The sequence below is a fragment of the Panthera pardus genome, unplaced genomic scaffold (assembly GCF_024362965.1).
Source record: "Panthera pardus isolate Hobbes unplaced genomic scaffold, ASM2436296v1 HiC_scaffold_6, whole genome shotgun sequence".
Taxonomy (NCBI): Eukaryota; Metazoa; Chordata; class Mammalia; order Carnivora; family Felidae; genus Panthera; species Panthera pardus.
Window position 1 is genome coordinate 625,758 of NW_026526991.1, and position 26,769 is coordinate 652,526.

The 26,769-nt window shown below is 57.8% G+C and overlaps 1 protein-coding gene across 1 annotated transcript; it reads right to left on the reverse strand.

The window, feature by feature from the left end:
- Nucleotides 1-2,140: 2,140 nt before the first annotated feature.
- On the reverse strand, nucleotides 2,141-26,424 carry CSNK1E (casein kinase 1 epsilon). Its single transcript, XM_053894688.1, is given in 14 exon segments — nucleotides 2,141-3,399; nucleotides 4,385-4,450; nucleotides 5,200-5,339; nucleotides 5,439-5,631; nucleotides 9,744-9,892; nucleotides 11,393-11,563; nucleotides 12,535-12,562; nucleotides 12,564-12,587; nucleotides 12,589-12,689; nucleotides 12,692-12,764; nucleotides 14,245-14,393; nucleotides 14,510-14,620; nucleotides 22,684-22,771; nucleotides 26,182-26,424. Coding segments are annotated over 12 exon segments (1,248 nt in total). The 5' UTR covers nucleotides 22,760-22,771; nucleotides 26,182-26,424; the 3' UTR covers nucleotides 2,141-3,399; nucleotides 4,385-4,417.
- Between the last annotated feature and the right edge of the window lie 345 nt (nucleotides 26,425-26,769).

Consider the following 26,769-nt stretch of genomic DNA (forward strand, 5'->3'; position numbering starts at 1 on the left):
CTCTGTGCTGACAACTCAGAGCCTGGAGTCTGCTTTGGATTCCGTGTCTCCCTCTCCCTCTCAAAAGTAGATAAACATCAAAAAATTTTTTCTATGGGAATGCAAGCTGGTGCAGCCGCTCTGGGAAACAGTATGGAGGTTCCTCAAAAAACTAAAAATAGAACTACCCTGCGACCCAGCAATCGCACTACTAGGCATTGATCCACGGGATACAGGGGGGCTGTTTCGAAGGGACACGTGCACCCCCATGTTTATAGCAGCACTATCGACAATAGCCAAAGTATGGAAAGAGCCCAAATGCCCATCGATGGATGAATGGATAAAGAAGATGTGGTATACACACACACACACACACACACACACACACACAATGGAGTATCACTCGGCAATCAAAAAGAATGAAATCTTGCCATTTGCAACTACGTGGATGGAACTGGAGGATATTATGCTAAGTGAAATTAGTCAGAGAAAGACAAATATCATATGACTTCACTCATAAGAGGACTTTAAGAGGCAAAACAGATGAACATAAGGGAAGGGAAACAAAAAATATGTAAAAACAGGGAGGGGGACCAAAGAGAAGAGACTCCTAAATATGGAGAACAAACTGAGGGTTCCTGGAGGGGTCGTGGGAGGGGGGAGGGGCTACATGGGGAAGGGGCACTAAGGAATCCACTCCTGAAATCACTGTGGCACTAGATGCTAATTTGGATGCAAATTTAAAAAAATAATTTTTTTTTTCTAAATCAATATAATAACCACAGAGAAAAGGATAATTTCAAGTTACTTCTGGGCACTGTGCTCTTACAATACATCCTTAGTGAAATACATTCCAAGGACAATAAAATCCCCCCGAAAACTGTAAACACACCTCTTTACTCCACAGGTATATATTTCATAGTAATATTAAAATTGTAATTTTGAGGGGCGCCTGGGTGGCTCAGATGGTTAAGTGTTCGACTCTTGATTTCGGCTCTGGTCATGATCTTGTGGTTCATGGGTTCAAGTCCCATGTTGGGCTCTGTGCTGACAGAGCGGACTGCTTAGATTCTCTCTCTCTCCCTCTCTCTCTCTCTGCCCACCCCCTATCCGCTTGCCGTGCACACTCTCACCCTCTCTCTAAATAAGTAAACCTAAAAGAATTTTCATTATAATTTGGAAACTCACGTATATTGTAGGATACAACAACACATTAGTGTTACTAAGTATTAGGATTTTTGCTGCAAAAGATACATATTTTCTTTTTTTTTAAAACATGTCTTTTTTTTTTTTGAGAGATTGTGAGCCAGGGAAGGGGCAGAGAGAGGGAGACATAGAATCCAAAGCAGGCTCTAGGCTCCGAGCTGTCAGCACGGAGCCCGATGTGGGGCTTGAACCCACGAACCGCGAGATCATGACCTGAGCCGAAGTCAGACGCTCAACCGACTGAGCCACCCAGGCGCCCCAGGATATAGATTTTTTATAAAAAAATATTAGCTCCTCAGATTTTCCCTCAGGGCCTGTAGTTGGGAACACACCACACTTACTGCTTGATGTCAGATATGCAGCCTGAAAGGTCCTGAGGGGGGCACACAGAGAGCTGGGGGGCCACTGACTCTCCTGGGCAGGCCTCCCACGGTCACTGGCGACCGTTGGCCCTGGAACCCGACCCCGGGATCCCCACTCACAGGGCTCCCTGGTGGATGGTGGAGTTCAGATCCTGCTTCTGCTGCTGGAGAGCTAGCTGTGTGATCTTGGGCAAGTTATTTTACTTGTGCTCTGTTTTTCCATCTGAAGGCAGGGAGATTAATAGGACCTCACTCAGACTTCTAGTGTAGGTTAAGATCGGGTTGTGAAGAGAGCTTTCAACCTTCCTCTGCAGTTGTGGTCCTGGGCCAGAGGCATCATTTGGACCTTGTGAGGGGGCAGACACTCAGTCCCCACACACCAACCCTCCGGAGTCAGAATCTGCACTTGAATGAGGCCCCCCGGCAGGCTGGCGGGTGTCTGCGGTTTTTGAAAGATTGATTTAAAAGATCCCCAGGGAGGCACCTATGACTGCCAGCCACACCCGCTCCCAGGTCTGCTGCGGAGGGGGGTGGGGGGGAGGGGCTCCCCCTCGCCCCGCCCCAGCAAAGAGGTGGACCGAGGGCTGCCCATGTCACGTTATCCTTTTCTACTTTATTACTTCAAATTAACAACCACAATAAAGCTCAAAAAAGTCCAATATTTACACAGGAAAAAAGTACAAAATTCCCCCCAAAGTTCTTCAGTATTTTTTTTTTTCAGTTTTTTAAATTACAAAGTAATAAAAAGCTTTGCTCTTTAATTAAAAAAAAAAAAAAGAAAAAGAAAAAAGGGGAAAAAGAGGTAAATAAATTAGGAAATACACACATGGAGAAAACAAACAAAAAGAAAGTAAAAACAGCTGTTAACTAGGAGTGGATAAACCCAGCGCCCAGCCCTGACCCCAGGCTCCTCCTCAAGAGAGGCAGGACCCAGGGACGGTGGGACCCCAGTGGGTGTCAGGACCGGAGAATTCATTTATAACCCAGGAGCCAGATGCTTTCTGGAAGCAGTCTCCACGGATTCTGCCCTAAGACCAGGAAAGTGGGATGGGGCTGCCCCAGGCTGATGACAGTCTCCGGGGTCGGCGGTGGCGAGGACCCGCTGGCCTTCTTGAGGGACGTGGAGGTCGCTGTGTCCTTGTTAAGAGGAGAACAAAACGTTGGCCTGGCAGGTGGGGGGGGGGGGGGCACCTGCCGTCCTGGGAGCTACAGATACAGACACACACGCACACAAGGAATCTCAGCCCCCACCACCTTGAGACCCATTCCTCAAAGTCTTCTTGGAGAGGCAAAGAAGGGACCCAAACGCTCAGGGGACGCTGGTAAAAGCCCAACACAGAAACTCGGCCACGGTCACTGCAGGGCGGGAGGGGCTGTGCATGTCTCCTGGGGTCCTGAGGTTCAAGAGCACCCAGTGGGATCTGCCTCCGACCAGCCAAACCGTTCCCCCAGCTCCTCAGGCCATCTCTTGATGGCCCCGGAGGACCGTCTGCATCTCCAACACAGAGATCTCCCCTCGCGGCCGGTGTCTGTGTTGGCTGGGGCGGGGCCTTGGCGTCTGGCACACGGAGCCCAGTGTGTGGGGGAGCATTTGGGAGCCTGGAGGTTGTGGACAGTGGCAAATGCGGAGGGACAAGGATCCGCTGTGCTGAAGGTTTCCCATCTTCTTGCCGTTGGCAGGAAAAAAAAAAAAAAGAAAAGAAAGAAAAGAAAAGAAAAAAAAAATCAAAGGAACAAAATCCATCGTCGGTTTTACGCTGAGTTTTTTTTTTTTCCTTTTTGTTCTTTTGAGTGGTTTTTTCCCCCATCTTTTTGTTGTTGTTGTTTTTTAAAAGAAAATACAGTGAAGACACTAGAAGGAGGAGAAAAGACAGATCAGGCGCATGTCTGCCTCTGGCCACCCATCCGCCAGACCACCTGCAGTTCCTGCGCCCTTGACCTGAGGCTTTGAACGGGACCCTCTTTGGGGCACACAGCGGGTGCTCCATTTTCACAGGAAGAACACAATCTCTCTCCCTCCTGTTCTCTTGCTGAGTGGCCACACATCTGCCCCACCCTGCCACGGAAGGACTGGTCCCTGGACCTGAGGTCCGACGAAGGTAAGCCCTGTTTTAGGTCCCAGCTCGATCTCTGGAACGAATTTCTGCAGAGCAAATCGTGCCCAGGGCGTCCTGGTGTGAGGCCAAGCTGGCGGAGCCCCCTGAAATGTACGTAGCCCCCGGGGAGCTGGGACCTTCCCCTCACCCCCAAAGAATCTCCACCTCCCCTTCCCCAAGCCAGGCCCCAGGGCAGAGGCCTGCTGTCCACCACCTGGAGACCACACATGGTCATAAACTCCCATCGAGGTTCACACTGGCCAGAGGGCTTGTGGAGGCCACCGAGCGCCTTCTATTCCAGCACATAGACTCCTAAGTACTCCTAAGTCCCTATTCTAGTGCTTTGTGTGAAAGAAGTGTTTAAAAACAGCCCGAGGGCTGGGACAGGCAGGACTAAAGCCCCAGGGGAGGTCAGGGTTTGGGTCGGGAGACTCTCTCTGCTAGAAACCAACTTTCCGGACAACTTTAGGGCAAAGAGGCGGGCAGGGGAGGCGGGGTGGGCAGACGGATGACCGGCCTAACGGCAAAGAGTTTTCTGGCAGAAGTTAGCTGGTGTGGGCCGGGCCTACTGAGAGCCTGAATCAAGTGGCTTCGAGGTTTTAAATTCTCTTGAGAGCTCTTGGTTTTAGGGGTCCCTGCCACTCCCCCCCCCCGTACCCCACAACATAGACTCGTCTCCTCCTGGGGCCAGGGGCGTTTCTAGACCTGGCTGGGCTGCATGCACAGCAGATATGGACTCACCTAAGCAAATACTGGTCGGATGGCGGTTCCTCCTCACTTCCCGAGATGGTCAAATGGCACGCTTGTCTTTGGGAGGAGAGGCACAGCGGGGGGAGGACATCAGCTGCTAGTAATGGTAACCTGGCAAATCTCTTCCCGTTGTGGAGTTCCACGCACCCCCGGCCCCGGCCCCGGCCCCTGCCCCGGCCCCTGCCCCTGGAGCCAAGGGCAGGGCTGTGCGATCTCAACAACCTTAGGATGTAGCTGCTTTGTAGCCAAGAACACTGGCTAGAGAGGCAAGGCACCAGACTCCCAGCTCGTGGCGCACCGAGCCTCTCCCACGGCAGACAAAAGGACCAGAGCAGGTATCCTGCCCCACTCTGCCAAGACACCTTCCCTGGGCCACCGCGGACTGCCCCTTCCTAACCTTCCCAGTCCAAACATGGTCCTGAGTGAGGCCACCAGACGGGATCTGCCCATCTCTCACACCTGTGTTGACCCTGACCTGAGGGAGGCTTCCTGACGGCAGGGACCACGAGCCCCTGCTCTGTGAGCTCCCCGGCTGCCCACCCAGGCCGGGCCCCGGTAGTGAAGGCAGGATCCCAGCTCCACCACCTGCTGGGGCGACCTACTTCTCTGAGCCTCAGTCTACTTTGGTCAGTGGGGCTAAGCTGACCTCAGAGCGATTAAAGGAAGCCAAGTCCCTGCTCAACAAAAAGGGCTGCTCCAAGGTTATCGGAGCGGGAAGAACAGAAGCCCGAGCCCGGACTCCCTCCAGGCCAAGGCCCCGTGGCGCAGCGGTGAGGTGCAGGAGGACTGCAGAGAGGGCGGCTCACCTGTGAGGCTGAAATCCGGGAGACCTCTTGCCGCCCAGTGAGGTCGGAGGAGGAGACGTTGGCGGGCGCGCCCCTGTGTAGCCTCATGCTCACCTTCCTCTCTCGGTCGACTCGTGAGATCGCTCTGGGAGAAGTATTGCCTAGAGGGTGAGGCGGGGGGTAGCCACCCTCAGTGTCCGGGTCCCTGGGTGCCCCCGGCACCCCCCGGGTCCGGCCCGCCACACAAGGTCCCCGCTCACCGGCTTGCTGGATGCGGGAGGCTGGGGTGGAAGCCACAGGCTCGGCAGCAGGGCGGAGCCGGTTGGCGGTGGCCCCCGTGGGCGGGCCAGGGGGCAGGGCCCGGGTGGCAGACCCCCGGAGCTGCCCCATCCTCTCCTCGCGCTCGTGTTCTCGCCGCTCCCGGTCCACGTCCTCGGGGTTCCGGGCTGCGCCCTGTGGGGAGGAGATGAGACTTGGTCAGCCCCTGTGAGCTCAGGGTGCTCTGAGATCCGGCACTCGCGCAGGGCAGAGCACAGGGAAGGAGGCCAGGCGGGCACCTGGGGGAGACGCAGCTCAGAAACCCTCTGGTCCAACCTCCTCCCCGCCAGGCAGGAAGCCCAAGAAGCCTGGGAATGACCCGCGATCACACAGTACAGAGAAACGAAGCCACACGACCGCCCGGAAGGAGGAGGAAGCTGGGTCTGACAAGCAGAGGGAGGTCACTCTGCCCTGGTCTCATGGGGCCGAAGCAGAGCCGAGAGGGCTAATGCCCCACAAAGACCAAGGGCACTCCTTGGCCCTCCCAACCTGGGCCCCTACTGTGTTCAGAAGCCCTTGGCCCCTCCAGGTTTCCAAACAGAGCAGAGCAGGTGTTCAGAGACCCAGAGAAGGAGTAACAGGCTAGCTAAAGGCAGGGCCAGCACTTGGACCAGGGCGCCAGCCAGGGGATCTTGTCAAAGGCTCTTCTTCCCCTGTCCCTGGACCTGGCAGTGACTTTTGGCAGGTGCTGTGGGGGAGGCCCAGGGACTCACACAGATGCTGCCGGCCCTGGGACAAGACAAGAGCTCAGGGGGAGCTCGAGAAAGAACGGGCTAGATGCCCCATAGAAGAAATAGAGGCCCAACAGGCAGGCTGGGGCAGAAGGGGGAACATGAGCCCCCAGGGCCTGCCCTCCAGCTGCTGCCCCCGCCCAGTGCAGGAGGAAAGGAGAAAGGCCCAGAGAAAAGGAGCCCGGCGTGGGAGCGGCACCCGGCCGCGTTACCTAGTTGGTCCTGGGGTCGTCCACAGGGAAGGGCAGGGGGCTGGCAGGAGGGGGGCCGCATCTGTGGAGAAGAGAGCTGCAGGCTGAGTGGGGGGGCCTGGTCACAGGCCACGGGGTGCAGGCTCCTGCAACCCTGTGTCTCTCCCAGGGAAATGGCCGAGAAGGCCCTGCTGTCCTTGGGAAATGACGGCTGGGGATGGCCGTGGCCTTGAAGCAACTCCAAGAGGTAGGGACTAGGGATCAGAATGATCCCTGAATCCTAGTGAGGAACTGAGGCCCAAGGAGTCCTCATGACCTACGTGGGGTCACAGCTCAGGGTAGAGCCGGGATTTGAATCCAGGCCTCTGCCACCCGGCTCTGCTCTGCGCTCTGCACCCCAGAGGACTTTGTAGGACATTTTAGGGATGCGCATGCCCAGCCCTCCCGCCCACAGGCCTGTGCAGGCAGGCCTGGAACCACCAGGGTTCAACCTCCTGACTCCCAGTCTCCACCCCCTCTCCACTCCCGGGCTCCTGCCCACTCAGTGACAAGCTGGCTGAGAGCAACTCAGCCGGAACGAGAGCAAGCCTGTGAGAAGAGCCGCAGCACCGCTCAGGAAACCTCCTGAGGGCAGGCCAGGGATGTGTTCATCCCCTGCCTGGGGGAACTGAGGCTGATGAAGTCAAGTGGTCCCTTCAGAGGGGCACAGCCTTGGGGCGACCGACTGAGCAGAGGGCTGGAGACCCTGCCCTTTGTGACCCCAGCAGTCTCGGGTCAAGGCCAGGCCCGAAGCAGGAGGAGCTATTCTCCACGTTTCCACCTAACCAGTGATGCCTCAAGAAATGCACACCGGGGAGGTTTCTTGGCTTTTATTTGCCCACAGAAAACACAAAAGGTCAACATCAAAGTCACACAAGCATCCAGCCCTGTCGTGTGGACCCCTGTCCTTGGCTATATGGAGTATCCTCCTGGCCTGCTGGTTGGACCTTGGAACACAGCGGCTCTGTGTGCTGAGAGCAGTGTCCCAGGCTCCACGTATCCAGGGATTCCGGGGCCCTGATGCTGAACGGGGTGGCCACTTCAGGGAGAGAAGCTCTCAGTCAAGGGTAAGATCCTTCCCGTGGCCCTCTGTGCCCAGCACGGTGTCCAGTCTGCAGGTAGGTGCTGGTAACGGCACCGGGGGGCCTGGCCTTGAGGTGAAGGCATGGAAGGTCCCCGTCACAGGTCTGCAGATGCTTCGGCCAAAGGGCAGGTGAAGACGGTCGAGCTCACCATGGTGACGGGGTCAAAGGCGCCCGCTGATCCAGCCCAGGCCGAGTCAGAGATCGGTGCGGAATAAGGCCGCCGGCACCTCTGCTCAGCTTCCGACTCGAGAGCTTGCCTCAAAGGGGACCCCAGGAAGGGCTCAGAGTGGCAGCAGTGAGCGGGGAGGGCGCTCTTGGCCTGGCTTGACGTGAGATGCTGCCAGCCGGATGCTCCCACGAGAGGTTCTGTGAGGAGCCATCTAGAGTAGAGCTTTCTGTGATGACGGGAAGGTTCACGTCTACCTCGCTGGCTATGGTAGCCACTAACCAGCCGCTTGTGGCTCCTGAGGGCTTGAAATGTAGCAAATGCAACCGAGGGACTACATTTTCAGCTTTAGTTTTAATTAATTAAAAACCAGCCACACGGAGCCAGGGGCTACCATATGGCATGGCCCAAGCCTAGACAACGTAAAACCCGTTCTTGGAGCTACACGGAGAGGAAGGGCCAAGCCCATCCCCGAACCAGACCCAGGAATGACTTTCCACAAAGATGAGTGAGTGCCCAGCGTCCAGATGCCTTGAGCAACGCCCTCCGGCGAGAAGAGCTGGCCCCCGGCCACACTCCCGGCTGCAAGGTCTGGGTTGTACGGTGCCCCACTGCCCATCTCCCACCCCTACCCCTCGGGTCCCCTGGCCCGTGAGACCGCCGTTCTCTGCCCGACCTCTGTCGAACTCCTCAGGGAACGGTACCAGGCCACTGCCTGAGACCCAGAGAGAAGAGGGGCGCGAGAGCCAGTGCCGACCCCAGCGTCCAAGAGAATAAGGCCTCGCGTCCTGAGCGTCTGGCAGAGCGAGCCGAGGGGATCCGCCACGAAAGGACAGGCACACCAGGATGGAGCGCGGTACAGGTGGGGGGGCGTTTAATGAGTTCGGGTTCGATACAGAGGCCACCGTCAGGGTCTTGCTGAAGCCGCTCCCGGAGCCCGTTCCCACCAGGCCCTCCGGGGCGGTGAACATCATCCCTCCTTCAGGCTCTGTTCGTCAGGCAGCTGCTGATTCATCCCCAAGAAGCTCCCGGCAGGGCCTTCTCCACCACCCCCTCTCCACCACACCCCACCACGCCAAGGGACACCTCCTCAGGCCTGGCCCCGATGGGCTCAGACACACCTGGTGACGTCAGAACTGGGGCCCTGGAGTCCAGACCACGGGCCAGTAGTTTTGGGGGGGCAGCTCCTCCACCTCCTCCACGGGCCTATCTGGAGGGCCCTGGGTGCCCAGGGGCGCCGGGCACCTGGAAGGGACAGAGAGCACAGCAGAGGCTCAGCCTCTTGTGCTTGCCCAGCCAAGCGGTAAATCTTGGAAAGGCCAGGCCTCAGAGGGTCCTTACCAGTAAGAGGGTGGGTACGCGGGCCCGGCACAGGGACAGGGGCGGGGGCAGGGCAGTGCAATAGCTTCGCTGTCACGGGGCTGAGCCTGGCTCGAGGAAGCCCCCTTTTCCAGAAGAGATGTGAAACAAGACACACAATTTCACAGATTCCGGAGCTCCGGGGCATGGCTGGCGCACGCTTCTCCCCACCCTACCCCCAAGACCCTTAAGAGAGGGAGACAGAGCAACCGCCTAGCAACACCCAGGGTCCCATGACCAGGAAGAAAGAAACCACAATGAATGGGTCCAGGCTGGCCAGAGGGGCCACGGTGAAGGCAGCCGCCTGGGACGTGCAGAACAAGAGCAGGGTGGTGTAGGCGACAATGAGGACAGCGGGGGGGCCCGCCAGCGCCACCCACGCACCACCGAGAGCGCCCAGGAGGGACTCGAGGCCCAGCCAGGTCCTCTTGGGTCTGGTGGGAGGTGGAGCCCTGCCCGGGCCCTGCTGACCACAGCGGCACGTGCTGTCAGCACAGATGAGGCCGGAGCGGGGGGGGCGCGGGGACTCCAGGACCCCAGCGAGGTCGCTTGCGCTGTCCAGCTCATAGCTCCCGTTTTTCGGGAGCCCCGCCCGCCACTGGGTCACTTTGGCCTCGTGAGTCAGGGCCTTCCCCGTCCAGTCCCCCAAGCCCGCCTTGGCCTCCACGTGACTCACGAATTTGAGCATGTTCCAGTCGAAGACGTAGTCGTAGGAGAAGCCCTGCCTGTGGAAGAGGTTGCGGAAGAGCTGGCGCAGGTAGGAGTAGTCGGGCTTGTCGTCGAACCGCAGCGAGCGGCAGAAGTTGAGGTATGTTGAGAACTCGGCTGGCGGGGGTCACAAGGCACAGAAAAGGTGAGGCCCGGGCTCCCGGGCGGCCCAGCAGCCTGTGTCGTCCCACCCACCCACCGTCCCCACAAATACTTTCAACCTAAGGCGGGGGGGGGGGGGGGGCGACACACAAGATGGCGCCAGAGCAGAACTCTGGGCGTCCGGGTGGCACTAAGACCTGTCCCTGCCTGCAGGCAGAGCCTCCGAAGACTCGATGAGAACCGAGGAGGCGTGTGTTAGGGGCGAGCGTCCCCCCGCGGTGAGCAGGCCCCACAGGGCCTTAGGTCACCGCTCTACCTGCTCCTGCCGACCATTCTGGGAGCCTTGCAGATAGCAGATCAAGAGCTGTCAAGCCCAACGGACAGCCAAGAGCCCAATCAATGGGAACTCCCAACGTGCGCTAAGCCACAGGGGGAAACCTTCCATCTCCTCCTGCCCACAGCAGCGGTGGGGAGAGCCCCTCGTGAGAGAACAGAAAACAGAACGTACACCGGGCTCTGCCCCCGGTTCCTGGCACAGAGTTCCTAAAACCCTGGGGAAGCCCTAAACGCTGAGAGCACTAGGAGAATCTTTTGTTCCGGATGAGGCGACTCTGGGTGGGCTCCCGGCGGCTCCTGGATGGATGGGAGCTGGTCACCAGGAAGACCAAGCCACGATTAGAAAGCTTAGAATTTTCACGCCCCATCTCCCCAAACACTTCTCTAGAGGGGAGGGGGCTGGAAATGGAGTCAGTGACTGTTTATGCCTACGTGAGGAAGCCTCCGTAAAAAACCCCAACAGTGTGGGGTCTGGGCAGCTTCCAGGTGAACGCATCCACCTACAGGAGGGTGACACACGTTGACTCCCTGGGGACAGAAGCCCCTGTGCTCGGGCCCCTCCCACACCTCGCCCTACGAACCCCTTCCTCTGGCTGTTCGTCCACACCCTTCGGCACAGCCTTTAATAAAGTGGTAGACGAGGTAAGTTTCCCGGGCTCCTACGAGCCGCCCTAGCAGATTAATCCCAGCCGAAGAGCAGGGCGTGGGAACCTCAGACACACGGCGCAGGTGGCAACCTGGACTTGTCAGTGGCATCTGAGGTGGGAGGAGGAGGACAGCCCGTGGGATCAAGCCCTGAACCTCCAGGCGGACGGCGGCCCGAACGGAGCTGCACTAGAGGACACCCAGCTGGTGTCGCACAGAACGGCTCGAGGGGCGGGTAACACCCCCCACATTTGGGGAGAAGCGTCAGTAGGGACATGTTCTATGCGGGTAGCAAAGGAGGCTCCCGGGGTAAGGCCGAACTAGCTTTTCCTAACACGCAGCCCTTGCGAGAAGAGGCCGGAGAGGAGGCCCGAGCAGCGACAGGGCGCATGCGATTAACGGTTCTGGCGCGGGGGGGGGGGGGGGGCGGGGGGGGGCAGCAGCGGTCCGGTGTGGGCTGCGTGGCCTTGTCTTCCCCTCCGAGAGGCCTTCAGGGGTCCCCAGGCTGGCCGCCTCCCCACCTGGGCTACTCACAGGGGTAGCCTTTGCAGAGGACCTCGATGGGCGTCGACATCTTCTTCTCGCTGATGCGCTCGTACTTCTGGCGCTTGGTGGCCGCTTTGAGGCCCTGCCAGGGCAGGGAGCCCAGGTTGAAGTACATGAGCACGTAGCCCAGACTCTCCAGGTCGTCTCGACGGCTTTGCTCTGCATGGAATCGAGGACGGGGTGAGGGGCAGGGTCCGCCCGGGCCGGGATCCCCTCCTCCAGGACACCCTCCTCAACGGGGGGGGCACCGCCCCTGCACCCCCTCACGCTCACTTGCTGCAACCCCAACACAAACAGGTGCAGGTTATTAACGCTTCTGCAGAAAAGGGCAGTTTGGGGGCGCATCTGGCTTCGGCTCGGGCCATGATCTCGCGGTTCATGGTCTGAGCTCTCTGCTGTTGGCACGCAGCCTGCTTCAGATCCTTTGTCTCCCTCCCTCTCTCTGTCCCTCCCCAAACTCACCACACTCCCCCCCCCAACCCAAATAAACATTAAAAGAAGAAAAAGGAAAGAAAAGGGCAGTTTCTCCAGCTCAGGTACTTCTTCAATCAGTAACTATATATAACGGGTACCCTGGTACCTCCCCGCCAGCCCACTCTGCGGGCAGGGCACGAGCGTGGCATCACCCAGGGCTGAGGTCAAATCCAGCTTTCGTACCAAGCCGCACAGCCTAAAGCAACCTGTGCTGCACCTGTGAGCCCGCGTTCCCCACACTGTAAAAGGGGACCGTCCCCACCCGTTCTCCAAGGCTGCCGTGGGGATGAAAAAGGCACGTTCAGGCACTCGCTACGCCACAGTTCTTCTTAAGGGGAAGATCTGACTTTGGGGCAAAAAATTGGGGGAACTGGGTGCCCTGGGTGGCTCAGTTGGTTAAGCGTCCAACTCTTATTTCAGCTCAGGTCGTGATCCCGCAGTCCTGTGAGTTCGAGCCCTGCATCTGGCTCTGCGCTGATGGCACGGAGCCTAGTTGGGATTCAATCTCTCTCTCAAAATAAATAAACTGAAAAAAAAGGCCGGGTGGGGGGTGGGGGGGGGGGGATGGTGGTGAGGGGTAAATCCAGGCCACAGAAAGCTGGGGTCCCGGCCAGCAGCCCATGGGTGCACACTGCTCTCGGGCCTCGGACACTCACCGATGCCCAGATGGGTGTTGATGGAGGCCATAGCGGGCAGTGCCAGTCAAGTTTCTTGTTTTCCCGGTAGGGGATGTGCTGGTGGGTGCGGGCATCCCGGTATTTCTTGGCCAGGCCAAAGTCGATGATGTACACCAGGTTGCCCTTCTTCCCCAACCCATGAGGAAGTTGTCGGGCTTGACGTCGCGGTGTATGAAGTTCTTGGAGTGGATGTACTCGATGCGGCTGATCTGGGGAGGGGACAGCAAATCATTCAGCAAGCGGTTCCACGGAAGGGCCTTCGCCAAGCACTCTGCGCCAGGCCCTGGATTGGGGGCGGAGGACTGGGGTGGCAGGGACGGAAAACACATCCATGGTCCCTGCCCCGGGTAGGGGAGAAAGATCTATCTGCAACTATGTAAGACGATTTCCAGGGGCAAGTCAGAGAAGGCTTCCTGGAGGAAGTGATACAGAAATCTGAAAGAGGAGTTCACCGAGGTTGTTGTGAGATGGGGAAAGAGAGCAAGATAGGAAATGAAACCTGGAAAGGCATCTGGGCCCCCATGGAAGCCTTTGCTGCCGGAAGCCAGAGTCAGAGAAGCATTTCGAAGGGTGTTCTGGCAACCAAATTACGGGGAAGGGGGAGAGGGAGAAGAGCCAATGAAGCCTCGACAATGGTGACAGAGATGGAGTCTAAAAGACAGGAATTTGTCCCCCAGCTTGCAAAGGACACCCAAGTCAGGGCAGACACAGACTCTTCTCTTCCTTTAAACATCAGGTCAGAAAAGTAAGTTGACTTATACGCGTACGATACACCCTCTGGCTAGTCAGTCCCCTTTCTGGACCTCAGGCTTCTGAAACTCCACAGCTTCGCTTGGCACGGCTGAGTATTTCCTAAGCCTTTATTGAGTGTCACATCCCGTGAGAACCTGACGACTCTCCTCTGCACACACACGTTTAGACCAAAATTGCAGGTGCCTGCAGACTTTCTGTAGGTCAGCCGCAGACCCTGACCCCTGCCTAATAAGAGGTCTGCGTATCATTCCGGGTCCAACATTGTATGCTTTTGAGGCACCTGGCTGGCTTACTCAGCAGAGTGTGCGGACTCTTGATCTCAGCGTCGTGAGTTTGAGGCCCCACGTTGGGCACAGAGCTAATGTAAATATAAAATAAGAGTCCAAAATTCTGTGCTTTTTATATTTTTAAAGAGTTTTCCGCCCCTGAGTTTTAACAGGGCGTCAGGACCCAAGGAGAGCTCATCAGTAGGCATCTACTCTGGTCCAGGCACCGTGCGGAGTCCCATTTGACCAACGCAGCAAAGGGGAGACTCTCATCTGAGACGACTGAGGCTCCGAGAGGCTTAGCGGTCTCCTACAGTCACCACAGCGGGGCGGGACCCAGGTCTGTATGCTCACTAGTTTTAGAAATCACCGGGAGAGCAGGTCCTACCCCAAGAGCCCAACCCAGGATTTCTGGAGTGGGACCGGGAATCTGCATTTAACCCCTTCCTCCATTCTATAGCCAATGGTCAAGGACCTCTGGTCCCGGTCCAGGAAGCAAGCCTGTCCCTATGGCCCTGTCACTGCCTCCCGCTGTGGCAGCCTCCAGAGGCAGCAGGCAGAGCTGGCACCCTGTGCCCAGTGGCACGGTGGGGACGCAGCGGTTGGGAGGGCAGCTGCAAGCCCAGCAGAGCCCACAGTCCCTGGCTTGGGAGGGGAGGTGGGGGCTCACCATCTGGTCGGCCAGGAGCAGCACCGTCTTGAGGCTGAACTTGCGGGAGCAGAAGTTGAAGAGGTCCTCCAGGCTGGGCCCCAGCAGCTCCATGACCATCACGTTGTAGTCACCTTCGGCTCCGCACCACTTGATGGACGGGATTCCCACTGAGGGCCAGAGTGGGGGGGGGGGGGGGGCGTCAGGGTAGGCCCTCCTGTGAACGCTGTGCGCATATTCATGCACAGTTCCTCACGCTCCGCCCCCAGGCCCCTACAGCTCTCACCTCCCCCCTGCATCATCTTGTAGAACTTGCTCTCGATGTGCAGCTGCGGGTGCTTCGTTTTCACACACTCTAGCTTGATGGCAACTTCTTCACCAGAGGCGATGTTGGCACCTGCCAGGGGCGGGGGGAGGAGCACAAGGGACCTGGGTCACGCTGGGCCAGGCAGGTGGCCCCGGGCCAGGGCTAACTCGTGTTTGCCCCGGAGCAGTTCAGCACCCCTTGGGGGAGGCCGGAATGGTGGCAAAGGGCCCGGCGCCGCATCCAAGGGAAGTGGAGGGGCTGCGGGCACAGGGCAGGAACCAGCCCAGCTTAGGCGACTGCAGAGAGCAAGAAGGGCAGCACGTGTGAGGGGAGGGATGGGAAGAACTACAGACATGTCACAGAGCCACGGGCCGGCGCAGCGGGAAGGCCAGATGTAAAGGGAGACGTGTCACGTAAAAGGAATTTTATCCTGGTGAATGGGAGCCACTGAGCCGGAGAGGAGTGAGGTCAGTGGCATGTCAGTGTGGGAAGGAGAGAAGGGGGCAGGGCAAGGCTCTGTCTCAACAAAGACCCACATCCACATTGTGCCTTGCCTCAGTTTCCCCAGCTCCAATACTGAGTGGACTGAGCTAGAGGTCTGGGGGCTAGACTTGAGAGATGGGGCCGGCTATAACCGTAGCTGCAACCACTTAAACAGTGTAGTCTTAACACACAAACCGAGCAGAAAGTCCAGAGGAGAACGCTACCACGAGAAGAATTGAGGGTGAGGGAAGGTCTGAGTCTCAAGTCAGGGGAAAGGACGAGGCTCTGTAATAAGGGTCCTTGGAACAGCTGGCTGCATAGTTCACACCACACACCAGGAGAAAGCCCCAGTGAAGCAAAAGTGTGTAGCAAAAAGAAAAAGGTGAGGGGTATAGGTGAGCATAGCCACTTGCCGCCCCCCCCCCTTGTTTTCAAGTTTATTTTGAGAGGGGAGGAACGAGAGAATCCCAAGCAGGCTCCTGGCTGTCAGCGTAGAGCCTGAGGTGGGGCTTGAACTCACAAATCATGAGATCACCGTCTGAACTGAAATCAAGAGCCAGATGCTCAAGTGACTGAGCCACCAGGGCGCCCCGGCCTTTTTTTTTTTTTTTTTAATTTTTTTAAAAACATTTTAATTTATTTTTGAGAGATAGAGACAGAGCGTGAGCAGGGGAGGGGTAGAGACAGAGGGAAACACAGAATCCGAAGCAGGCTCCAGGCTCTGAGCTATCAGCACAGAGCCCACGTGGGGCTGGAACCCACAAACCATGAGATCATGACCTGAGCCAAAGTCGGACGCTTAACCAACTGAGCCACCCAGGCGCCCCCCCCCATTTTTTTAATTTTTTTTTTTTTAACGTTTATTTATTTTTGAGACGGAGAGAGACAGAGCATGAACGGGGGAGGGTCAGAGAGAGAGAGGGAGACACAGAATCTGAAACGGGCTCCCGGCTCCGAGCTGTCACCACAGAGCCCGACGCGGGGCTTGAACTCACGAACTGCGAGATCATGACCTGAGCCGAAGTCAGACGCTTAACCGACTGAGCCACCCAGGCGCCCCATCCCCATTTTTTTTTTTAAAGTAATCTCTATACCCAATGTGGGGCTTGAACTCACGACCCTGAGATCGAGAGCTGTATGCTCTACCGACTCAACCAGCCAGGCACCCAAGCATAGCCACTTTGAAAACCAGGTTGACATTTCTTTATCTAGTAAAGCTGAACACACACAAACCCTCGCCCAAGCAAGCCCACTCCTGAGTGTGTGCCCTCCAGAAACATGGGAGCCCCCAGGAGGACAAGAATGTGCACACCACCAAACCAGCCACAGGTCCAACCTCAGAACGGCCAAGTCAGGACGCAGTCTCAGAGCGAGGGATGCCGCAGGGCAGTGCAGAGGAAAGGTTGGCGGGCGGCTCCCGGCATCTTCGCACTCAGTACAAGGCAGCAAGGGGCGGCACCATTCACAGGAACCCAACGTGAACACAACCCAGTGCCCAGCACCGAACCCGTGGACACACTGAATGCATCTCTCCACGCGGTGGGATGTTATCCCGCCCAAAAGGGGACGAAGGACGGACTCACGCTGCAACGCTAATGAACCTTACAAACACGCTATGTGAAGAAGCCAGACGCAAAAGCGTAAATATTGCATGATTCCATGATCGGAAATGTCCAGAATAGGTCCATCTGCGGAGACAGGAAGTAGATTGGTGCCTGCCAGGGGTCGGGGGAGGGGGGAAAGAGGGAGTACCTGCTTAATGGGTACAGGGTTTTCTTTTGGGGTGATGAAAATGTTTCGGGACTAGGTAGGAATGGTGGTTGCAGGACGACACCGGGAACGTCCCGCAGGCCACTTAACTGTGTACTTTAAAAACGGTTAATTTTGTTATGTGCATTTCACCTCAACTGAAGAGAAAAAAGAGGAAGACAGAACAAGGCAGGCACAGTTCAAAACGTGCAGTGCTGAGCAGTGTCAGGGCTAGGGATACAAACGTGATAAAACTCTTTCGCAAGAGGGAACGATCTCAATCGTCAGTGGTTCGCTCTGTGAGGGGAAAGCAGAGGAGGGGATACAGTGGGGTGCCAGGGGCCTGCAAGATGACAGGCGCGTCCTCCCCCGAGGGGAAGGGTGCCCAACACCATGCATATTTGTTGTACGTATTCCTTTGTGCCTACTCGACACTTAATAAAAAGAAAACATCGAGGGGCGCCTGGCGGGCTCAGTCAGTGGAGCATGTGACTCTTGATCTCGGGGTTGTAAGTTCAAGACCCACTTCGGGTGTAGAGATTACTTAAAAACAAAAAAAAAAATCTTAAAAAGTTAAAAAAAAAGAAAAGAAAACAATGAGACGTTAGAGGAATAGAAGAGAGAACTGCCTTCTAACTTTGGGGTAGGCAAGCCTTTTAATCCCTGATTTAAAATCCGAAGGCCATTAAAAAAAAGGGGGGGGGGGGCTCTGTCCCATCCAGAAAGGGAATCCCTTCTCTGTGGCAAAAACACCAGCAACAAAGTCCTAAGAAATACATACTTGTAACTCTTCGCAGCGGCAAAGGGCTGGTGGCCCTACTACGTTAACGAGCTCCTACGTATCAGTAGGAAAAAGACTCAAGGCTCAAAGGAAATAGTGTAAAGAATCTGAACACACACTTGGAGAGGAGGAAATCATTCATATAAAAATGGCGTACTCTCATGAAAAGATGCTCAGCCCCCTTATGAGAGAAACGCACGTGGTCCTGAAAAAGCACTCCCACCTGTGACTGGTGGCAATGCCACAACAGTAAGACGCGGGTGCTGTCCCGGCAGAGCTGTGGGGCGGTGGGCTGCCCCAGGCGCGTCCCCGCTCCCGCTTCGGGACTGCACGCCACACCCTGGCGAGTGCAAAAGAGGCCCGGGACGAGGCTGTCCGTGGTGAGCTGTTTCCAACAACAAAACGTGGACACAGCCCAGATGGCCATCATTCTGGCGACGGGTTAAAGAAAGAAGGGCCCACCAAGAACCCAGAATACAATGGAAAAAGAATGAGGAAGCTCTCTCTGTGCCCAAGCCAACAGATCTCAAAGATACAGGAAGTGAAAAAGCAAAGTGCAGAGTAGTATGTATTCTCTGCTCTTTCCAGTTTGAAAACAAACAAACAAACAAAGAAAGGTGGGGAAATCGTCCCGATCTGTGTTTGGTTGTATCTACGTAAGAAAACACTGCAAAGAAGCGTGAGAAACCAGTAAGGACCCGGGAGGGCTACAGGGCTCCGCCGACCCCTAGCCCCGGAAGGGTGAAGGGACACCGCACTGGATACCAGGTTCCTCGTGGTCACTTTTTCCCAACACCTGTGTTGGAACAGAATTCACACACTTCCACTCACTTCCGAAGTATATAATGCGGTGGTTTTTTAGCATATTCACAAGTTCACCCCAAACACCAGTACCCCTCAGTACTCGCTCCGCATCTCCCCCAAACCCCAGCTCTGGGCAAAACCACTCATCTCCTTTGTGTCTATGGATGTGCCTATTCTGGACGTTTCGTGTAAGTGAAATCACACGACGTGCGATCTTTTGTGACTGGCTTCTTTCACGTAGCATGCTTTTGTGTTTTGGTTTTGGGTTTTGTGTCGTTTCATTTTTGAACCACGTAAAATGAAACTAAAATGAAAAAGAACACAGAGGACCAAATCCGGGGAGCCACGGGGGAAAAAGTACTTTGCAAACTGTAAAGCGCTTCTGGCATAGCAACAGTCATCGCCGGGGAGAGCCACACACGTGTCTCGGGGACAGTAAGGTCGTGGCACGGGAGAGGGTGTTTTGAGTGCCTGGCACGCAGTAAGTGCTCAACAAAAGTTGGGTTTGGTAAGTACCGGCCCCTGGGCTTCAGAGGTGAGCCCACAGAGGTCCTAACCACGCGCAGGCCAGTGGGAGGAAAGGCCGCGAGGGCTCCCGATGCATGAGCGGGACTGTGCCAGAGGGAGGTCACAGCACCTGCGAAGGCCAGACGGGAGTGGGGTGCAGCGAACTCTGAGTCGTTTGGTGCAGCCAGAGCTGGAGGTAGCTGAAGAAGACACGGGAAGAGGTGAGCAAGGGAGAGATCAGAAGGGTCTCAAATGCCAGGCTAAGATCCCGGCCATGAGCCTGAGACTCTGCAGGCCGGGTATGAATGCCTTACTACAGGCTTTCTCGGCCTTCCCACTGGCACCCGAGGCCCAGCAGTTCTTTGCTGTGGGGACCGTCCTGTGCTTTGCTGTGCCGTCAGCAGCATCTCTGACCTCCACCCACCAGCTGCCAGCAGTACCCTCCTCTTCCCTGAGTTGAAACGATCAAAAATGTCCCCAGATCTTGCCAAATGTCTCCTGTGGGACACATAAATCTGTACTCCCCCCCACCCCCCGGCCTCGTTCGGACCCACCGCCATATTAGAAAGGACTGGAAGGGCATGTGAGGGGCGAGGGAGCCCCAGAAGGAGCCGCTCCAACTAACTGTCCAGGCAAGAGCTGACTGTGGTCCCAGCCAGGCAGGAGGCAGAGACCTTGACACTTTGGAAGTGGGGCCTCTTATGATTCAGCAGATGTGTGCAGGGGGGAGAGGGGGAGAGGGGAAGGAGCCCTTTCTTCCTTTGAACTCTCCTGCAGTCCCGCGAGGACTGTTTGTATCTCTCCTTGACAGCCACAGAAACTAAAACACCAAAGGTCAAAGACTAAATGCCACGCTCGCTTCCCCAGGACACGGACCTCGCTCCTAGGCCAAGGCTTCGTGTCCCTGCAGAATGCTGGAAAGCCACCACAGCTGCCTGCCCCCAGAGGCTCCCACCACCACAAGGCCCCTTTTGCTGCCTCTGGGTTCTATCAGGAAGCTGCAAGCCTTGTCTCTGAGCTCCCTTCGTTCTGCCACTGAGGCTCAGTAAGGTGACGTAACTGGCCCGAGGTCATAGGTCTAGCTGGGGGCAGAGCCAGGATTTAAATGTTAGTCCCCAAAGACTCTTTTTTCTTCTCTACTCCAACTGTCTAGCAGCTCAGTCGTTCAATCGACAGACACATACACAGTGAGCCCTGGACCACTAAGGCAGCCCTGCCCTGGATGAACACCGCTCACCTTCTGTGGGGGCAATGGAGGAGAATTCTAAGTGAAGAGTGCCAGAGCAGGGGTGGTGGAGGTGACCCAGCAGTTGGATACAGTGGCCCTGTTGGGGGATGGGCCAGTCTGGAAAACAAACTTGGGACACGGAGAAGGGCTTGGAGCCGGCCCGCCCTAGGATCTGGGGCCTGGGGAAGTCCTGGGTGGGGAGAGGGGGTGACCAACCTCACGTGGGGGCTCATTCTCCCCAGCACAGACTCACGTATATAATCAGGGACCTGGCTGGACTGGAAGTGCAGAAGAAAGCACCCCAACAACCACCTGTTGGGGAGCACCGTCCCCTCGCCATTGAGAACCGAGGAGCAGAGACTAAGAGGCACAGGGAGTTCTCAAGGGCGCACAGCCAGTGGTGGTAGAGTGGGCACAGTCTCGGCCACTTCTGGACCCCGTGTAGCTGACCTGAGGCCCTGACAAAGCTGGTCCCACTCTCCTGGTTGTCCCCTTATGATACTTGGAGGCGGGACCGGAAGAGAAGCTGCAGGCCTCGAAGCCATATCCACAAAGCACTCGCCTTCGGGTGATCCTGGAAAGCAGGGCCCGGAGGCCGCACCCAACCCCACCTGCAGAGGCCATCTGGAGTCAGGCCCTGGCACAGGCACCAGCGACAAGAATGCAGCCAGAGCTCTGAACAAAGGGAGCCAGCGAGGCCAGCCGGGGAGGCCCTACAATCGCCACTGTCCCCACACTAGCAGGAGCCCAGGAATGAGCAGGACGCGGCGTCATGCCAGGACCCCCTCGGCCTGAGCACCCAGCAAAGGCTGGACAGGGCAGCTGCTCAGGGCAGAACGGGCTCCCCACCTCCACTCAGGCCGAAGGGGACCCAAACCCTTTGGACAGTAGCAAATCCCAAAAAAGACGGAGGGCTGGGGGGGGGGGGGGGGCAACATAAAAGCACTACCGCTGGGCCGACACGTGCGGGCGTTGTGCACACTCTGATCTCGTGACTTCTCACCACCCTGCGGGCCTCATGACCCCGTTTTACTGACAGGGGAGCCAAGGCTGGCAGAGGTCATCACCTGTTCAAGGGCATACGAGAAGCACCCTGGTAGAGTTTACATCAGGGCCTGTCCAAAGAGAAGCAAAGCTGGGTCTGGTTTTTAAAATAAACTAGATAAACAAGAAGTCCTGCCCCCAGGGAGGTCCCACCACATGGACCAGGGACACTAGCTTTCTGAAATGACCTTGGCCTGCCTCTCCCCATTCTGTTCCTTCTGCAAAGAGAAGGCCCTGGATTGGATGCTTCCTAGAAGCAGATGTGCACATGTGCCAAAAACTACTCCCCGTGCCTTTTGCTCTTGGTCAGCCAGGCCTCAACATCACACAAACTTCCCGTATGGGGACACTGAGGCACAGAGCAGCCACACGACTTTCCTGCAGCTGCACAAAGCCAGGTCTGGAACTCGGGTCTGTCTGACGTCTTCCCCTCATGTTCTGTCACACCCTCTCGCTCATGTGGGGTATAAAGACTGCCTTTTCTAGTGTTCAAGAGAAACCCTGGGTGGCCAATTTGATGGTACTGCACCTGCTTCTTGATGTGTGCGGAAGGGACAGCACGGCTCTAGAGGCTGCTGCTGTGCGGGGCGACCACATTCAACTAGGACCCTGCCCAGAACCAACTACGTGCTCAGAGAACGTCCCCTCCCTGTCCCCTCCGATGGGGGAGGCAGCAGCTCACCAAGAAGGAGTCCGTACCCCAAGAGGGCAGAGACCCAGACCACTGGGTGAGAGAAACCCCCTCCTCCCCAAGTTCAGAACCAATGAGCACAGCACACTGCCTTGATGCTTTTCTCTGCCCGGGACAGAAATTATTTACCTTGCTTTTCCAAGGAAGAAAAGAGGGACAGGAATGAGGATAAACCCCAGGGGCTGGCCACCCTGCTCTAACTCCCATTCAAGGTTACCCACACAGTATCTCCCCTCCAGACCCTTTTCTGCCAGGTCAGGGAACGGGGTGAGCGATTCGTTTCAAATGACAACACGGGAACAAACTCAGACGTTCAACAGGAAGCACATCCGGAGAGAAAGATCCAGAACGCTATGGCCAGACCCCTACCCCCCACCCTCACCCAGAGGTTACTGGGAGAGCCTGCGTCATTGTCATTCCGAAGCCCGCCTGGGCTGAATTCCAGGGGGCCCCCCAAGCAGAGGGAGGGGGCCCAGGCCTCCTCTGCCTATTAGCATCCTTCTCCCAGGAGGCAAGAAACAGGGGTGCTACCCCAGCCTGGCCTTTCCCACGCCCAGCTGGAGACCCAGGTCACCTGCAGCTGGAAACCAGAGCTAAAAATACCCTCTTCTGCCCAGCCTGCAGCAGGTGGGCACCCCACCCCACCCTGACTGCGTGAGGAGCCCCCTGGCCTGCCTCCCCCACAACCTGCTGCTTCCCTCCTTACCTGGGATGGCCCTGGGGACAAAATGGCCCAAACATGCCACGGGAGGCCTGAAGCCAAGTTCTGGCTTCAGAGCCTGAAGACCTGCCACATTCCCTCCTGCTTGTCCCCGGCGCTGTCCCCAGGGCCCCAAAACCACTAGGCCGGAACCAGAGACACTTACCCAGGTAGATGTCTCCAAAGGACCCACTCCCGATCTTCCGTCCCAGGCGGTACTTGTTCCCCACACGCAGCTCCATGACTCACTCTCGCTGCAGAGGGAAGCAGAGACACACGGGTCAGGGAAGCGGGGAGCCGGGAAGGGAGACTAGGCCGCTGGACCCCACCACATCCCCCACCAAAGGCCAGGGAAAGACCCAAGGAACTCGGGAGACCAACATTCTCCCTCCCACTGTACAGGAAGAGATTTGGCCTGGCTTTGCCCGAGGGCATCCAGGTGCCAGGTGGCCTGATGGCCTCCACATGTGAGCAATAGCGGAGGCGGGCTGAGAACACATGTCAGGGTGGCCAGGCAGAAGGCGGAATTGGAGATAAGGCCCGGGAGGAAAGAGCCAAGCAAGCATCTCCCCGGGGGACACTCATCTGGGGACCCTCCAATAAGAGCCTCTCAGGTGCGGGCCAGTCACAAAGGGCCAAGACCTTGAAAGGAAAATCAAAGACAAAGGGAGTGATGGGGGGGCACAGGAGCTGCTCGTTCTGGGGGTGCTACCATGGCAACCACCGGCAAGTTCCAACCTCCAGGGACGGAAGGACAAGGTGAACCCTAACCCCGGCCCCCACCCCTAACCTTCTCTGCTTCTAGTGCCAGGAACTGGACACGAGGCCTCCACGGCCTGGCCTGGTCTTTCCAGAGGCCAGAACTTGCCAGTGTGCGGCGTGCCCTGCTGGAGAGGGGCCTCCTCCCCAACCCAGGGGGCAGCCAGGAAAGGGGGCCACCAGAACACCCAGTCACCTCCCTCTCCCACAACACCAAGCACCTCACACAGGTCTCGCTGCACGTATTTTTGGGGATGGACAGTTTGGGGTTGGCTTCCTTCAAGACTAGAAGGAGGGTCTCCCCAGAGGGCCCCACAGAGCAACTGAGGCAACCAAAGCCAGGTTTTTAGCCACTGGCCTCTGGGGTGGGAGGAGAGGTCTGAGGGAAGGATGCTGATGTGAGCAGCTCCCCTCCTTCCTGTGCCCCATCCTGTGCCCAAGCCCATGAGACATCAGGGGCCACCCTGGTGGGGATCCCTGTGCCCTCCAGGATCCTGGCCTGCAGAAGAAGAAACTCAAAGGCCAGGAGATGGTTTCTACAGTTAGGGGAGAGGGGATGGTGAACTATCAAATGGGGAGAAAGACGGGGGATCCCTAACGTCTCAGAGTGTTCATGTGTGGGGGGGGTCTCCCTTTGCAGACAGGGAACTAGGGAGGCCACATCACCTGCCCCACACTCCACAGCAGCAACTTGGTGGCAGTCTCCTCACCTCGGACCCAGACAGGGTTCCCGCTGCCCCACCTGACACAATCAGGACTGATTTCCTGCCAGGCCTGGGAAGCAAAGCAGGAAGACAGAAAAGCAGCTGTATGTACCAGGCACAGCAGCCCTGCCTCTTTCCTATGCCAAACGCTATCCCCAAAGCCAGACCCACCTGGGAGGGGAGATGGGCGAGATCTAGTTCACAGATGGCCAGGCTGGAGCTCTCTGGCCCCGCAGAGGCCAGAAGCCGACAGCTCCTGCCCAGGACACACATCCAGCCCTGGCACCTCACTCCCAGGGAGCCGCCACTGGCCCTTCCCCCGGTGGCCACAAGGAAGTAGCCTCCACCCCATGCCAGCCAAACTCTGGGCTCTCAACCAAGGGCCTCTGCCCACACGCCTGGCCAGTCCCGGCTGAGGTGCCGCGGCTGCCAGTGGAACACTCTCCCACATTTGCAGAAAACTCACATTTCACATACACACCGACCTGTGTGTACCCACCAAAGGAAGAAAGAAAAGCAGACGCACACCGTGAGCCGCACAGAGAGGGAGGGGACGGGGGGGGGGGGGGTCACGGGTGTGTACATACACAAACACTGCTCCCCCAGTCCGTTTTCCCCCAACGCCAATTCAGAGACCACACATGGCAGCCAGGAAAGCCGCAGGTTAGGAGAGAAACATAAATATACCCGCATCCTATATTACATAAATACCCACGCCAGGTTATATAAATACCCGCGCCCTCCGTCTGGGTGTCTTACATAAATTACATAAATACACTGCACATGACCCCCCAGCCCCTCCCCACTCACCGGGCTGTGGGCAGAGAAGGGAAGAAGAGAGGGTGCAAACGACAGCCCTGCAGGAAACCACGGCTGGGCGCTAGCCACCCAGACCCGGGGCGGGGGGCAGGGCCCCAGAGAGAGCCTAGACTGTCCCAGCACTGTCCCCTAAAAAGCCGCCCGGAGGAAAGGAGAAAGGATAGAGTCAGGAAAAGGAGAAGCTTTCCAGTTCTTTGCCGATTCTCCCATGGGGGGGGGGGGGGGGAGGGGGGTGGAAAAAAACGAAGTGAAAAAGAAAAAAAAAAAAAAAAAGCAGACGCAAATCCGGAGTTTCAGCGGGTTAAAAAAAAATTACACAAACTACCAAGCAGCAGAGCACATGGACAGTTTTCTTACTCTCTGATACCCCCTCACCCCCAGCCAGAGCCCTTATCACTGGACCATTAAAATAAAAATTGGAGGGACGCTCTAGACAGTAAGGCAAAGGAGCCCCCAAACAGGCATTCGCTGGGTGTAACTTCAGACACTCTGGATCCCCGTCTCCCCAGATCCTTCTCCCTGAGGAAGGCTGTGCCCAGGAAGGTTGTGCTGAGAACACAAGCAAGAGAACTAAGGGAAAAGTTGGGGAGGGGGCTCACCCCACTTTGAGTTTGGGCGTGAAGAGGAGCTTGGGAATCCTCTCTCTAGAGAGACCCGGACAAAACATAGTTTGTGTCCACGGAGACTCGCAAAACACGGATTTCTCCCAGCAGAAACGGGAGAATGCGATCTGATAAATAACCCCCACCCCTTTCTTTCTCTCCACAAAGGAAAACAGAATCTGTGGCTGAGTGACCACACACCCCATCACCTCAGGGCCCCCAGGCGCCCCCCGAGCACCCCCATCCGACACACGGGAGCAGCCTTGCTGACCCCCAGGTCCGGGGCCCCGAGCCGGGAGAGAAGGGGGGAGGCGCTGCTGATTGTCCAGCGAAACACACAGAAGCCCAGGGTTTGGCCGAGAAGCCCGAATCAACAGTATCAACAGTCTAGGGTGGCCCCAGCACCCTAGTCCCGGACCTCCCCCTCCCCCCCGCAGCGTCCCCCCAATCCCAGCCCGGGGTGGCCTCTCGGCCGGCTGGGGCCTTGAAGGGTCCAGCTGGGGGAGGGGGAGGCGGGCCAGACTGGGGGGGCCTCCCCCGGTTAAGCCTGCAAAATAATAGTCACCCTCCTCCTCCTCGTCCCCAGCCGCGCCTTTGTCCTCGCCGGGCCGAGCGGGCGGCGCCCGGGCTGCCCCCCCCCCCTCCCCGTACCCGAGTGCGAACGCGCGTGTGTCCGCCCTCCCCTCCCCTCCCTCTCGCGCAAAAACAAAGAGGCGGAGGGAGCCCCGTTTCCCCCCGGGTTTGCGCCCCTCCGCGGGCCCGCGGCCCCCCAATATTTACCCCGCCGGGAAGGCGCCGGTACCGGGCCGCTGCTCTGGGGGCTGCCGCGGGCGGGGGCGGCCCGCCGGGGCGGATGCCGGAGGATTCGCGGAGCCGCCCGGCGCGCCAGCCTCTCCCGGCCCAGCCGCCGCCGCCGCCGCCGCGCTCCGCTCCGCTCGGCCCCGGCCGGGCTCTGGCTCTAGGTTCTCGCCGCCGCCGCCGCCGCCGCCGCCACCTCCCTCCTCCGGGCCCTCCTGCCCGCCCGCCCCCGCCGCCGGCTCGCGCGCTCCCGGCCGGCGCGCGCCCGCCGGCTCCCATTGAGCCCCGGGCCCGACCGCTGATGTCATCCCCGGCCCGCCGCCGCCGCCCCGGAGGATTTAAAGGGCCCGCGCCCTCGGCTCCCGGGGACGCTGGTGGGGGGAGGGGGGGCGCGGCAGGGAAACACAGTCCCCCAGCCTGGCGAGGAGCGCGTTGCGGGAAGGCGGTCTTACGTGTGGGGCCGGGGAACACACACAGACACCGACACCCTGATCCAGTCTGGGGCACAGGTGGAAAACGCTGGGTGGGGGTGGGGAGGAGGCGGGCGCACGAAAAGCTGGGGTTTTCTAG